We start from the raw sequence: 15,234 nt of genomic DNA on the forward strand, positions 1-15,234 counted from the left end.
AAAACCAATTTACTAATCCCACACTTAGGTATAGCATTTAAAAACACCACAGACACCAAGTCATTTGTATAAGCATGAAAACTGAGGAAAAACACCATCTGTTTGGTGAGAATTTAGACCCTCATCACCAGCTCACTTTAATCCCCCCGGCAAATTTATCCTGTTGGCCAATCCTGTTTGTACAGTGGGAAACGGACAGGGATCAATGGGTTCACCATGATCTTGCTACACTGGAAAACAACATCTCTACTGGTATCACACAATAATCCTAAAAACCCCACACTAAACAACTGAACCAAGTTCTTCTGTTCTATCCAGTGATTTGGTTTACAGTAAACCTCATAAGTAGTAAAGCAGAGGGGTTAGAGAGAGCATTGTTTTGGCTTTCCACACTGCTGCTGCCACCGCTACAGCTGCTGTTGCTGGTCCTGCTAAGCTAAGATCCTGACCTTCGGACATTCTGATTGGATAAAACCAAGAGTCCGCCCCCATCCCAGCACATGCCAGATGTTTCCAACTGTGCAACAGAGTCAAATAAAGAGCTATGCTCTCTAGCACACATACAAACATACAGAGTAATGCACAACAGACACACACACAACCCAAAACCACCACTACAGCGGCGTGGCCGCTACGACGGGACAAGCACACAGATATGCACAAACTCTTCCAAGTCACCGTACCATTTGCCAGTATTATTCAGGGACACAATGCCTCTCTGTGGGTTCCTCACTACAGGAATACAATGGCTGACACTTTCCATTGGCCTGAGCTGGGAGGGATGTATGGAATGCAAATGCTGATTGATTTTATACGTTTTACACCACTGAGTGGGCAGAATGACCTTTGTGATAGAATAGCAGCCCTTAACACTGCTCAGAAAAGGGAGGCAATTGTAAAGAGCGAGGACATGGGGCTCCAGCAGACTGAATGAAGCTCTCAAAGACACAGGCCAGTTGCTGAACGAGGAACCGAATAATGCCCAAGGCGTCTCGGAGAGTCGTAAAACGCCAGAACCCCAATGACGGCCTATAATTGTGTACCTCCGGTATCCATGGTATTGTCATCCTCCACTCGACACGTCTCTGTGAGAGTGGCGAAAAGGCAGCCAATGGGGTCGAGGGGGTGGCCTACCCAGCCCTCCAGATTGGTGGTGTTGGTCATTCCCCTCTGCAGCAGTTCTGAGGACAGAACAGATGATGTTGACTTGTATTAGGGACATATGAATCAACACGTCAGTACTTAAATGACTATGAAACCTGGTCATAAAATTTCTCTGAGAAAAAAAAAAAAAAAAAATCCTGCAATTTTCTAATTAACGATAGAATTCGTCATGAGAACTTGGGAGCAAAGCCAAAGCAGATCAATGTGCGTTACCTTTCTTCTGATGCTTGTATATGTCTAATTGCCGTTGCTGTTGGAGCCGGAGGGTGTTGATTATGGCAACGGCCAGTCGCAAGGCTTCTCTGGGGTAACCATGGGAACGCAGAGCATCCACCCTGGCGCACGCTGTAGGCACGTGATCTGGAACAAGTCACATGACAGTATAGATAAGGTGGGGCTCCTTTCAGATTTTTCGATTTCAGACCAAACTGTAATGGAAGCTGCTGGATCATGCAGAAGTGAAATCAGACAGATTAAGTCACACAGCAGGGATGGTCTCACTGAGAGTGAAAAATTCCTCCAAGACTTAAGGTTCTTTAACAGCAAGAACAAAGATTGTTCTCCAGCTGAAAAAGTGATTGCAACCATATCATATCTTGGTGTTATACCTGTGGTGTGGACTTCCCTATTCTCATGGAATTATTGCCTTTTAATTGTTTAAGAGAATGATGTAGGAAAATCTCGATAGTATCGACTGGCTGCTCTGAACAGAATCAACATGGAAAAACATAGCTTGAAATGGCTGAGAAGTATATAAAATACGTACCCAGCCACAGTGGCAGGCCCTGGGGGTTGAAGAGCAGGCTCTCTCCCTCTCTCTGGTAAGCCGGGGACATGTAGAAGTCACTACTGATGATTCTCTGCAAGTGACTGTCCTGCCAATGCAGGTCACAGGCCTCCATTGCTCTCGTGAACACCGTTCTTCTAGGCCGGGCCAGTGAGTCTACACAGAGCAAAACAGTTATATAAGCAACAGACATCGAGATAAGTGGGTAATCTCCGGTTTAGATCAACTGAACGGAGGCTCACCCTGAGCCAGGTTGCTCTGTGGCAGAGCATTGGTGATGTTGGGCAGCTCGCTGCCGTAATTGCCGTCCTCTAGAGGGCAGATGTCCATGTCTCCCCATTTCTTCAGCTGTCTCAGCCAGCCGCTCTTCTCTTCACTTTTACAGTGCGGGTTCAGCACGATACACACCCACAATGCACCTGTAAACCCACAGTGCACAGACGTCTTTATAACTGAAGTGTGGCTTATAAATGAGCGAGGGAGAAACTAAAAAGGTGAAATGAGCATAAAAGGAAAAAGAAAGGAGATGTAGAATTTTAGGATGCCACTTTCCCCATTTTTAAACACTTTTAAACCGTTTAGTCTTAAACGCAGCTTTTGATGTGCTTCGAAATGTGAAATGGAAAATCAGCGCATTTAACAGATCAGGCTCTAGCGCACAAACGTCAATCACTGGCACTGGGGAGCATATGAAATTTGGAAGGTGTAAGGTTGTCTGGTGGGCTAGTGTAACTGCCGATGCCTTTTTGTATCTAGGTAACAGATGGCTGGCCTGCATCTTTTTCCATTGCGGTCATGTACACGCAGCCCTGATTGGCCAAATTGCTGAGCTCCGGCCAATCAGCATGGCTGTCAACTAAAACGCTGAACTGTCTTGCACATTTATTAGATGCTCCGGTCACACTGATGTGCCTGCTCTTGTGAAATCAGAATGCGTGGTCAACCCCACAGGTTTGCCTTGTTTACAGCTACAACCGTTTCGAAGGAAGAGTAAGACCGAGACGCAGCTCTCAAATGAGTCTCTTCAGGATGTGTTCTCATCAACCTCTTTAAATGGCCTGATCAATAGGAGGCAGCTTTAAAGCTCATTGATCCTGGCCCTTTCATGCCATCCCGATAGCGGCAGCCGGCCGGTCCTCTGCATGTGCCGCAGACTAAGTCAGTTGTGCTCTGATCCACTCGCCCTGACTGAACTGCTACAGGTCAGACAGTGCACATGCACAAATGTGCTTTAAGTTACGGATATTGAACCAAGGAGCAGAAGAGTAAATACTAATGATTAAAGTTAAATTCTGTAAAAATAAAGAAGAGAGATGAGGATGTACGCAAGTGTTCAAATATGAAATTGGGCTAATTGTTCTATGTTGCTCAAACGTGATTTGGCTTAGTAGGACACGTCCACATCCTGGATCAGATCAACATGTGTTGTTGATAAAGGAACCACATCCTATTAAACAGCCATAGGCCAAACCTTCTAACTAACCCATAATATCGCTGATTGGTTGATAAGAATGTTGTTTCAGAAAAAATGAGAATGATGACTGAGAAACATGCCCTACATGTTGAGAAGAAAACAATTTACCCAGCTCATCCCAGAGTTGTCGGCATTTGTCGGTCATGCCCGTGCCCTGTTGTCGCCATAGAGATAGGCGCGGGTCAGCCATGAACTGCTCCGTGATGAGCGTGAGCATCCGAGCCCCGTTTGAGTCGCGCATCCTCAGCATTTCCCTCACCTGCACAAAAATCCTGGTTTAGCCTAATACATCACGTACAGGACTACCACACACCTGTATCTAATAAAACCAGCATCATATTTGGAAGAACAAAGCAAGTCATTCGTACACCTATCAATTAGTACAAGCATCTTATACAGTGAAAACAGCACAAGTGTTTTAGCTGAAAGGACTGTGAGTTTAGAATGCATGTGTATGTGTTTGAGCACTAGATTCAAAGGCTGTATTGCAGTCCTTCAAATCTTCAGATGGCAGACAGGTAAAGCAATGAACGGTGTTGGCTACTGAAAATAAGAGGCAGCTTGACATTTAATTAAAATACTGATTTAAATGGGCATCCTATGATTTCATGGGCCCATAATTCACCATAATAGCACATTTCGCACTGAGCATTTCACACACATACTCAGAAAACGTCTCACCTTGGCAAACATGGAGTTGAGCTGCTTGCCCGAGCCATAGTATCCTCCCTGAGAGAGGAACTGCTTGACCTGTTCCCTCACTTGCTCCTCGTCCAGGTGCCAGCAGTTCTCATCATCAATACTGGCCCCTGCCGTGGGATCCGGGGCCCCTGGGAGAGAAATACACCCGGTTAATTTAGGATACTTTCAGCAATAACATATATGATCATTTATCGGTAGAAAAACAGAGTGGAAGCTTCGGATACAAGCTTATGTAATTCAACAATAGACAGAAAAATCTGCTTGTACACTCCAACACCTGCTTACTCTAAACCACAGCCAAAATCAATAAAATCACTTCCTTTTGGCAGAATACCAATATATTCTTTTACCATTACAAACTTATAATACGACTGGTAAATCAAATTATAGATATCAAAGCTCAGTTCTTAAAAGACTGCTTCCGATTTCCACTGTGATTTGCAAAAGAAAAAAAAAGGGAAGAAAAGCAAAAAGCATTAGAAGAAATCACTTTTATCTGAGGAAGGTCTTACTGTATTTCCAATATGTCGATACACTGTTTTTCCCTGCCCTTGCCATGTGTTATATGATAAGATCCATCTTGAGTTAGAGATTAGCTCTTAAAGGGCTTGGGTGGATTTAGGGGAGCAACAATAACTTCCATACAGTAGATTATCATCAGTGTGACATAAGCATCGGTGTTATATACTATGAGTGTATCTACAATGTACAGGATATCTATGGAGCCAGCTGTAAAGTGCTTTGCGGTAGACTGTAACCCTGTTCAGTATAATAGTAAATTATTAGTGTACTTAATGGCTTTATAATGGCTGCAATGGGCTAGTGAGGCACAAACTGCTATAAACAGAAGGTGCTGTGTGTCCTTGTATAAGCAGGACGTAGGTGTGCTTTTGCACTTTTGCACCGATAGGTTAACACATTCTGCACATTCCAAATTTAAAGTGTAGCCTCTGATTAAACATTGATAAGGGGCTTCTGCCTGACCCCTATATTCATATTTAAAACAAGGTCAGAGGGCAAGAAATGGAACTTCCTGGTTTCGGAGGTTCCTTGGATAAGCGATCAGGAAGAGGTGGAATTTATTTTTGCACAATGTGTTGAATAAAGCTTTCAAAAGGGTGTATACTTGCTATTTTTCTAAAAATCTATGAAACATTCGACTGCAGAAAAGGCATTTTGGTCATGTGATTCTTCATTTATGCTGCTCACCATGTACTTGGTTGATCTCAGAGTTGGAGGACAGGATTTCATCTGCCAGTTTCTGGGCGGTGGGCAGCACTTCCGTGTGGTGGGCTGTGATAAGGTACTGCACCAGCTTTTGCAGCTGGTCTCTGTTCATCTGGAAGAGTGTCTCTGAGATGGGCAGCCGCAGTTTGACTTGCTCGGGTTTGCGGATGCGGTATAAGGACAGCGCCACCACGTGTGCGCAATAGAAGATGTCTCGGTTGCCACAGCCGCATGTTACTGACGTGATCTTACAGCGGTCGAAGCTGATGGCCACCTTATGCGTCGTCTCTGGCTCGGATTGTGTTGCCGGCTCGGTGACTGTGCCGCTGAGGTGGAAACCTGCATAGGAAGAGCCAGAGAGAAAAAGTTTAAGTTAACAATGACATTTGATGCAATTTGAGCAAGCATTGATTCTATGTCTTTATTGGTCCTAAAAAAAACAATCTCATTCTCAACTGCATGAATGATGGAAATGGATCTGGAGGTTGCAAGTCAAGATTGGTGACCAGCAATGACTAAAGGGAAAATGAGGCTGCTACTAAATCCACATCTGATTGTTTGACTGTACAAGAGACTAGTTTGGTAGTTAATGGTTACCAAACCACAAGATATGTGAGATGCTATCCAATTGCAGCAGAGTGCTATCTCCAAATCCTAGTAAGTCCATGCTACAATAGAGCCCTATAGGATACTGGCTGTGAAACTCCCTAACAATGTATAATGTTAAAAAATCCATCACTTTACTCAAAATCCCCAAAACACAACATCTTAGAGAACCAAAAGCATTAAGGAAGAAAGACTATGCATGTCTCTGCGGCCAATAGGAGGGCTCATTCTTCACTTTGACTCTTAAATTATTAAAGATGGACGCCAAAGGAAGGGGGCTGGGGGACTAGAATTACTGTATCATTCTAAACCACTGCAATAGAGCTGTTCATCACAATCCACAGGAAACTACATGGCTTCGCAAATCACTATATAAGCTTACATGTAACAGAATCAGGATGCCATATATCCTTGCAGAGTCAACAGCCGAAATGATTCAAGGAACAGGCGGTCGACAGGAACAGGCAGGGCAAGTCTCATTCGTTTCCACCCCATATGCCCAGAAATGTGTCCAGCTGACAAATAAAGCCTCCGTGACAGAAAAAAAAAAACACACCAGAGCTAGAAGGTGTTTTTACATGCGCCCACATACACACACACACACACACATGTGCAGGGAAACAGACAACTGCACACATCACAATTCATTCTAGGGTTCGGCTGGTGCGACAGGGGTGTCTAATAAGCATGAGCAAAGCCGGCTGTTCCCTTGCGAAATCCCACAAAAGGCTTTTCCAGACGAGTTCTTCTGAGAAGTCAGCCCCCTCCTCAGCCCCGAGATTTTGGAGAAGCCAAACCCTTTCAGGCACAGCCAACACAACAGATCCATCTGATTAAGGGGAGTTTACAGTGATGTCTGTTTTCATTTTGATAAAAGAGAGAAAAGGAGAGGGAGTGCCCCTATGTGTTGCAAATGACTTTTGGCACAATGCGGAGTTCAACGTGAATTTGGTTAGAGAGACAATTGTCCACAGGATGTGTGTAAGGAGGAAGTGCACATATAAGGTTCATTTTTCTTTTAAGGACTACAGCAAGAATGCTCAAACTGTGCGTTTTCACTGCGACCGCAACTGACGGTGTCGCAACCCCTTTTTTCGGAGCTGGCGCGGCTCTGATGCATCGACTGTAAGTGTGCTTTAAGGCTTATCCTGTTTGCAAAACATGATGTATGGAAAGGGTTTTTTCAAACACGTGTCAAACCCTGTTCATGTTTGCAAGGCAAACAATGGCTCATCTTGCCTACCACAACGTATGCAAAGACTGAATTGTTTTACATTTCAAAAATGCCCCAGGTAATGAGGGTGCCTTTATGTGAAACTTTGCATTATCATGCATTATCTTGAACAGCAAAAACTACAGCTGAGACTAAGCAGGGCTAAATTTGAACTGGCTATCACCATCAGTTTTGCTTGATCTTTCCAAACGCCGGGTCGCATTAGTCACATGAAGGACACATCCCACCCAGTATCAAATGGAGCCGATCGTGCCTCCCTACAATGATAATGTTTAACGGCAATGGTGGCTGAAATAAGTAGATTTCCCAGCTGCTTTTAGGAGAAGTCATTCTGCTGTTCTGTGCTGTCCAGGTCCACTCCTCCTCTGTGTCAACCCTTATCAGATACAGAATCTGCTTTTTCAGAGGGATGACTTGGGGCTTTTATGTTCGTAATAAAGGGAAAGAGAGAAGAGTTGAAGTGCAAATTAAATGTTTTCCACAATCCAAAACATTTTGTGATTCCTTCCTTTTATATCACATCTATTAGTAAAAAAAAACATTTTTATGTATAGTTATTAGAGGTGTGACAAGACACTTATCCCACAAGATGAGACGAGATTTAGACTTTTTTTTTTTTTTTAAGAAATTCTCAATGATGAAATATATAGGGAAAGATTTTCTTTTATTCAACGGAAAACACAATGCCAAAAAAATGTAGGTGCATTTTGAACTAAACTTTTACTTTATGAAATTAAACATCTATTAAAAATTATGCAGATATATATATAATAAAAACAATTAATGTATCCATTTATCCAGCAAGGCTGAGGGATAGTTACGTCCCCAAGAAATTACATGTTTAGGGCCCTATGAAATGAAATTTTTTATATTATTACTGGTCCAAGTAAACAGATATCATTAATGTCCACAGTACAAAGTCACACTTTATACTGAAATTTAATGCTAACATTTAGGTGGTTTGTTTAAATATTGTAATAGTACCAATAATAATAATAATAATAACAACAGCACCAACAGCCTTAGTAAGCACAGCTTTTATAAAATATGCTGTGTTTTTCTGTGTGACGTGTTAGAATCGGTCATGACTGGCATCTATGACATGATCTGTCAGTGGGGTTATGGAAAGAGCAGATGAGCCCATAGGCTCATGTGACAGGGGTTACATTGGAGAGAGCGTGCATCTGCTACTGATGGACATGAAGGGCCCTCCTTGTCTTTTTATTCTCTCTCTCATAGTGCTGGCCTTTTGTTGCTCAGATGCAGCAATAAATGCTGCTCCACCATCCTCTCCACAACTGCTTTTTTCAGGCTAACCTCCATCATGGGGTGAGCATAGATCAGACCCTCCCCCCACCTTTAGAGGCTTTTCGATCATTTTCTCCGTGGGTAAGAGGAAGGGGGACGGATAGAGAAAGAAAAACTGTGCTGGGAAATGGACTGAGGATGGATGTCATAAGCACATGGAGTGCTGCTGTTCTCAGTCAAAATGAGCCATCTAGAAGAAATAATTAAACTGCTGTAGTTAATATCAGTCATTGTGACCACACAAAGAAACTCTGGACCAGACACATCACATGATTTCACCATTTTCCAGAGGCTTGATAAACTGTACACAAGCGTTAAGGACAGTTCACACCAAGAATGCTAACTATAAAAGATAACTATATATTTGTGTCCATACCAATGCACAGTAACAATATGTTTATTATAAGTGTGTTGCAGTTATCTCGTCTGTTGCTTTAAATGCTCAAGATCTTTAATGCCGGGTGGATTCTGCTTGACCGTCAACATTCCTCTGTGATGCTATTGTTCTAGTTATGGTGTGAATTTTGGTATTTTCATAGAATTGAAACAACAATCATTTTATTGTTATTAACAACGAGGTTTTTTATGCCACATCACAACTAAAGATTATTTTAAATGGCAATAAAAAGAATAGCATTGAAAAAGAAAGAACAATGACAAACAATAGCCAAACCTCTAGTAATGTGAACTTTAAACTGGCAGCAAAGTAAAACTAGGTGAGTGACAAAGTAGAAGAAACTAGATCAACCGAAACCCCAACGGCAGAAAAAGTGATAAAAACAGGTGTGCATCCTTTCCTCATGCACGAGACACAAACAAAAACATTTTAAAGTAACTTCAAATGGAGGTTCTTACACATTTAGACAATCAAACAGTGGAAGGATTGTGGGCTTCTGTATCACCGTCCACATGACAGGAGACGCTTTTCTCTCAGGAAACTACCCCTCTTGGGCCGACTCTAATCACTGCGCCAAGCTTCGTAGCATCATCACGACACAACAGAGTCAGCCGGCCTTGTTACGATTCTCTGTTTATGTGTAACAGTCATAATTAATCCGCTGGCAATGCCCACTCATCCAACCTGGGCGTTTGGAGTCATTTTAACCACTGCGCTCCAATGGCCATCTGTTGGGGAGGGAGGCGTACAGGGGGAACTCACACCGCTGCGATGGCCACTGATCAGGGAACAGGAGAGGAGTCCCCCTTTTTCATTCATTTACTTATAGCCTCGCTCTATCCACGCCATCTGCCACCCCTCGGACACGCCCACTCGAGAGCATTTTGGCCAATCACGGCAGAGTCTCCACACACTCTTAAACCATTAACCTCTAATCAGCCGTGGAGGCCAAACGGGGTCCTGTACGGCAGGCACTGAGCCAACGCCGCATGCTCCCCCCCACCCCCCCACCACCACCCTCTCCATCTTCCATCTGTCCCAGCAGCAATATGGTTAACACCGCATCAGCATCCTAGCTCCCCCCACCAATATAGCGCCCACACAACAGACATGCATTTGCACAGGCACACACATTCAGTGCATGCACAGAGGGTTTTATTTGCCCTGATAAAGGCTTGATTGATTCAATTGTGATTTCCCTCAAACAGCAGGCCCCCCTAGTCATTTGTCACGATCACACATAATTGATTTCTGATCCACTGAATTGTGAACCTTGAAAAAGAGGTGCGTGGGGGTCAATCAGGATCCCTTTCAGCGGGCTAGCACCAAGCAGCGGGTCTGACGTCCGTGGAAATAGCAGATAAGACCCGGAGAGGAGAATGTGGTCTCCATAAGGCCGAGCCGTGTGCATTATGGGTGAATTGAAGGGGGGAATCAAAGCTAGGCTAATCATACAGCACCAGGTAGTTCAAAACCAACAATTTAGCATCTGATGAAAACTAGCCCTGGCTGAAGAGCCTTTATTCTCGGATAATTCACCCAGCGAAGCCTGAAAACAAGCCGGAGAGGTGGATGAATTTGAAGGCGAACGGGTCAAAAAAGGAGGAGATGAATCGCACTTTTGGACAGGCCGAAAGCACAACCAGATGTCCTGCTTGAGATAAAAGCAGATGCACTTGAAGTGAAACCGTGCGGTGTGGAAAGAGAGGCGGGGGATATCCTTTCATTATTTCTGTTCAAGGTTTTATTCTATGGCATCTAAAAAAGCTAGCTGTGCATACGTTTCCATTTGCCTGCACAATAGGGATAGCATGCTCGTTCAAAACAGTATTCAGTACACAGAGCGCACAAGACTGTAATTCTCGTTTTGTGCAGCTGCTATAAAAGAAAGCAAATATGCCTTGCAAACACATGGCACAAAAGAACGACACTCAAACACAACGTTGTGTTTTCTTTTGCTAAATGGATTGAAAAGATGATCAAACAATGACTCTCTCATGCAAAATAAGCCATATTATTAAACTACAGTCAGTATCAAGCCTCATCTAGATGCTGTGCATGAATAGAAAGCAGAGGTTTGGTATTGTTTTGAGGGTAGTCTGCATGTATAAGACAATCTGACAGCTAGGAAAGGTCACCGGGCCTGCACATTCCCTGATCACTGATGGATTGTTTGTGAACAGCCAACCACCGTCAGCCCTTGTGCATCAGCATGTGCCCTCCAAGACTTTCTACAGCACTTTGGCCTTTTACAGCTCATTTCCCTAAATGCAGACTTGGTTCCGTTTAATATGCGAACATGTACAAACCATCTGCTGGCCTGCAATTGACAAGCAGCAGTCTGCAGGACACAATGGCTCTTCTGAGCTCTGCTCACACTAGAAGCATAGCCTGCACTGACAGATAATGCTTTAAGAAGCTTATACTTCATGACTCATCCATTCAAAACCAAAGAAATAAATAAAAATCCCCAATCAATACTTGAAAAGGAAAGAAAACCGATTGACCGAGGAAACGGCTTTGCAAGTAACTTGTGCAGGCCTCGCAGCGTCAAGACTCTTTTCTGCTCTCCCAAGGCATTCCATCTTAAACCGTTTCCTTCGAGGAGGTATGACTTCAGTTTGCCCTGCAGCTGTAAAACCAGTATCAGATAAAAGATGGAAAAAACCTTCGGAGAGTGAGGACCAATAAGCTCACATCTGTTGTGTGCTTTGTGTTTTCATCTACAAGGTAAGAAAATGTCAATATGTACTCTGGGCTTGTCCCGGCAGCAATACTTACATGCATTTTCATTCCTCTCCTGCTGCCTTATAAACTAAACTATTCTTCCTTCGCTCTCATATAAAGCAGGGATGCACTGATATTTCAGTGACTGAAGAAAAATTGTGACCAGAAACCTTTAACATCTAATAAATGTTTATAGCAAAACTATTTCATATTTGTGTTTAGGGGTGTAACGGTACGCAAAAAATCACGGTTCGGTACGTACCTCGGTTTTAAAGTCACGGTTCGGTTCATTTTCGGTACAGTAAGGGAAAGGAATGCAAACATTAAACTGCAGGTTGTTTATTACTATACACTTTTTTTTTATACTTTTTAATAATATATATATATATATATATATATATATATATATATATATATATATATATATATATATATATATATATATATATATATATATATATATATATAAAAATAAGAAATAAAATACTGCTGCAAAGTTATCCTCTAAATAAAATACTCTCATTCCTAGACCAATATGATATAATAAAATATAATGAAAAATATAAATAAATAACTATGATTACAGTGCAGCATTACCAATCCCAGCTTGTAGGCCTGCTTCACCAGAACCGTGCTGTGCCTGCTGCTGTAGGTGACAGGGAGACCGCCGACAGACCAGGCTCTTGTCTTCATCACAACAATATCTATACTTCATGTTGAGCATAAATATAAAGCCTACTGATAAAGGACACCGTCAACAGTATTGACTGCAAAATAGACTATGTTTGACAGGTAATCGATAATTATTAATTTATTTTTTAAATTACATTTATATCTGAATTTATGTCCACCTATAGACTTTCAAACATCAAAGTGTCATGAATTAATAGGTATTTGTGTACAAATTGACATATAAACATATTTTCCTATTCTATTTTGCCTGGAAACGCTTCAAACATGCCTGCGTGTCGCGTGAAAAATAGGCGTCAGTTCTATTTCTAGCATTCACACGTTTTCCGCGTGGCCTGAGACGCAGGCAGTCTGCAAGCTCTAACCTGTTAACATTGGAGCCGAATTAAAAACAGACATGCCACGCAGCTGAGACGCTCACGCCACGCAACCAGTGTGTCGCCGGCCTCAGCTGCAGGGCGGGATTAGTGCTGAACGCAGAGACTTACGCCACTTAATATGTTCGTTTGGAAACACGAAAATGTTCCGCGCACAAAATATTGCATTCCGTCATTCGGTACACACGTGCACCGTACCGAAAGCCTTGTACCGAAACGGTCCGGTACGAATACACGTACCGTTACACCCCTATTTGTGTTTCCTAGTTTTACAAGTCCCTATACTCTGAAGCAACCACTCTCTTGGTTTAGTGTATTAATAAAGAATATTTTCCCATGTTGGACCATTTAGTGCAACATCTCATCCTATACATGAGAAGATTGTCTCTCATTTGAAAAGACAGAGAAACCCTTATTAAATAACCTGCTAACTTTCTCAACAAGATGTATGGGCCAATGGTTAGGGTTAGGGTAGGTTAGGGTATATATATATTCAGTTTTCTGCCACAATGTTTGGTTTTTAGACAACAATTTTTATTTCAATGTACTGCTATTAAAGAGGCCTCAACTGTGCTGATAAAACCATACTATATTACCTTTCAAGTTTTCCATTAAATAGCACTAAAACACCACATCCAATCAGCCCCTCCTTACGATTTCCTGCAGAAAATACTCAACAAACCAAAGCATATGGACAGGGATAAAAAAACAAGGGAGGGGGAATGCAAACACAAAGGAATTATTCCCAACGAGCCCTTCCAGCTTAGCTGTTGCATGCATTACGGTGATGAGACCCTGAAGGTGTGCACAGCTAAGGAATCAGCTGAGACCGCAATGGCAGCATCTCTAATTACAAACACTCCTCCTCCAACTATCCCCCACCTCTTCCTTAAACTCCCCATTGTCTGTAGCCTCCCTCCCTCCATCTCTCTCAGGAGTGCCTTTTGAGCTGGCATGCACCCGTTAGCCCTGCGCTGTGTTCCCCTCAGCACTCTTAATCTGGCCCTGACCTGCTTTATTCCCCTTGCACCGGCTGCCCACTGGGCCTCCGATTCACAGGCCCCCTTTGTTGTCGATGGGTCTGTCTAGGCCTCAGGCTGGGGCCTGGCCTGCCATTGTTGCCCACAAAGAGCCAGCAGCAGTTATCAGGCGTCAGCTTGGAAGCAGAGTCCTGTGTGACCACCGCTGCTGGGAGATCGGTGGCCCAGACTGAGAAGAGAGGAGGAGGACAGGAACGGACAGATAGGAGATGGAGGAATGTAGACTAGGGACACTGCTGCCAGCAAAAACTATAGCATCCAAGAGGCCTGGAGTGCATTGGTGTTCTCTCAAAGCGAGACAATGCCTTATTGTAAGTGCAGAATGGTTGCCCCCGGGGCATTGTGATGATAGTTTTTCCAGTTTAGGGACAAATTACCAACATTAGGCAAAAAGCTAGAATGAAACATTTCAGATAAATAATACTATTAAAATACAAATATTATTAGATTCTTCACATGCTTTAATTTAATTAAGCCAGTTGGGCAAGACAGAGCTGCCATAATTCATTAAAGTTCAAAAGTAACTGAATAAAATCACATTAAATTGATTGTTTAGTTCAGGTGTGCAATTATATTGACACATTAAAACCAAAACGCTGAGAATGGAAGGGACTGATGTCATGATAACAGCTTTTTGTTGTGCGATGTGTTGCCTGAGAAATAACTGCGATAAACTATATTATTGTCATTTCAAGGCCATTTTATGCCACTGAATATAAAATCATAATTTAACAGAATAAAATGCAAGGCGGCTTACACACTTTCAAATTACAAACAAACTTTTAATTCCTAAGAATATTTAGGTCATGGATATTTGAAATTTGAAAAATAAAACAACTTGAATAAATAGTAAATAAACATTTACTAACAAAAAGTGCAAAAAAAAAAAAAAAAAAAAAATTCACAAATAACTTGTACGGAGATTTTTACATCTACAGATTTTCCTCTGACCTCCTTTTCTCTGTCATTTAAACTGGTGCACTGTATTGCTGAAAAACACAATCCCTCTTATCAGTCAGATGTCTGTATGCACAAAGGCACAGATCCCTAAACAAGGCCATATCTGCAGATGAAACTTTGTTTGTAGAAGCATTTTTTTACATTTGAACTAGCACCGACTACACCACATTATGTATGAAAGCTGCAAAAGACACATGCACAAGTGGAATGCAAAAAAACATGGTGACATTAATTTTTATGTAAATATAATGGGCAATATATTTCATCACCAAAAATGATTGAGGTCATGTGCAATGTGCGATAATTCAATATATTGATTATTCCAACATGCCAACTTACATGTCCCTCATTTAAGAAAACAAACGTGTTCATCCCAAATAAGTAAAACCGCTTGTTTCAGACTGGGCTGTTTAAAGGTTCTCATTGACATTCACATGTGCTCGCATTCAGAATAATAGGAAATGCTCTGTAAACAATACAACACAATGCACTTTAGTTGGGCTCAGTGTACAAAGAAAAGGCCTATTGCCAGATAGCCATT

General features: G+C 42.3%; 1 protein-coding gene across 2 annotated transcripts in view; it reads right to left on the reverse strand.

Moving 5' to 3' along the window:
- LOC113117511 (zinc finger SWIM domain-containing protein 5-like) overlaps positions 1–15,234 on the reverse strand; it is a 56,437-nt gene that overhangs the window by 7,188 nt on the left and 34,015 nt on the right. For both annotated transcript variants that reach the window (XM_026286233.1, XM_026286242.1), the window contains exons 2-8: positions 5,337–5,693; positions 4,107–4,255; positions 3,534–3,684; positions 2,194–2,370; positions 1,931–2,107; positions 1,378–1,524; positions 1,044–1,181 (exon numbers count right to left, since the gene is read on the reverse strand). In XM_026286233.1, coding sequence (XP_026142018.1) covers positions 1,044–1,181; positions 1,378–1,524; positions 1,931–2,107; positions 2,194–2,370; positions 3,534–3,684; positions 4,107–4,255; positions 5,337–5,693 — 1,296 coding nt within the window. The remainder of the gene's footprint in view (positions 1–1,043; positions 1,182–1,377; positions 1,525–1,930; positions 2,108–2,193; positions 2,371–3,533; positions 3,685–4,106; positions 4,256–5,336; positions 5,694–15,234) is intronic.

This window comes from Carassius auratus, chromosome 2, assembly GCF_003368295.1.
Source record: "Carassius auratus strain Wakin chromosome 2, ASM336829v1, whole genome shotgun sequence".
Lineage (NCBI taxonomy): Eukaryota > Metazoa > Chordata > Actinopteri > Cypriniformes > Cyprinidae > Carassius > Carassius auratus.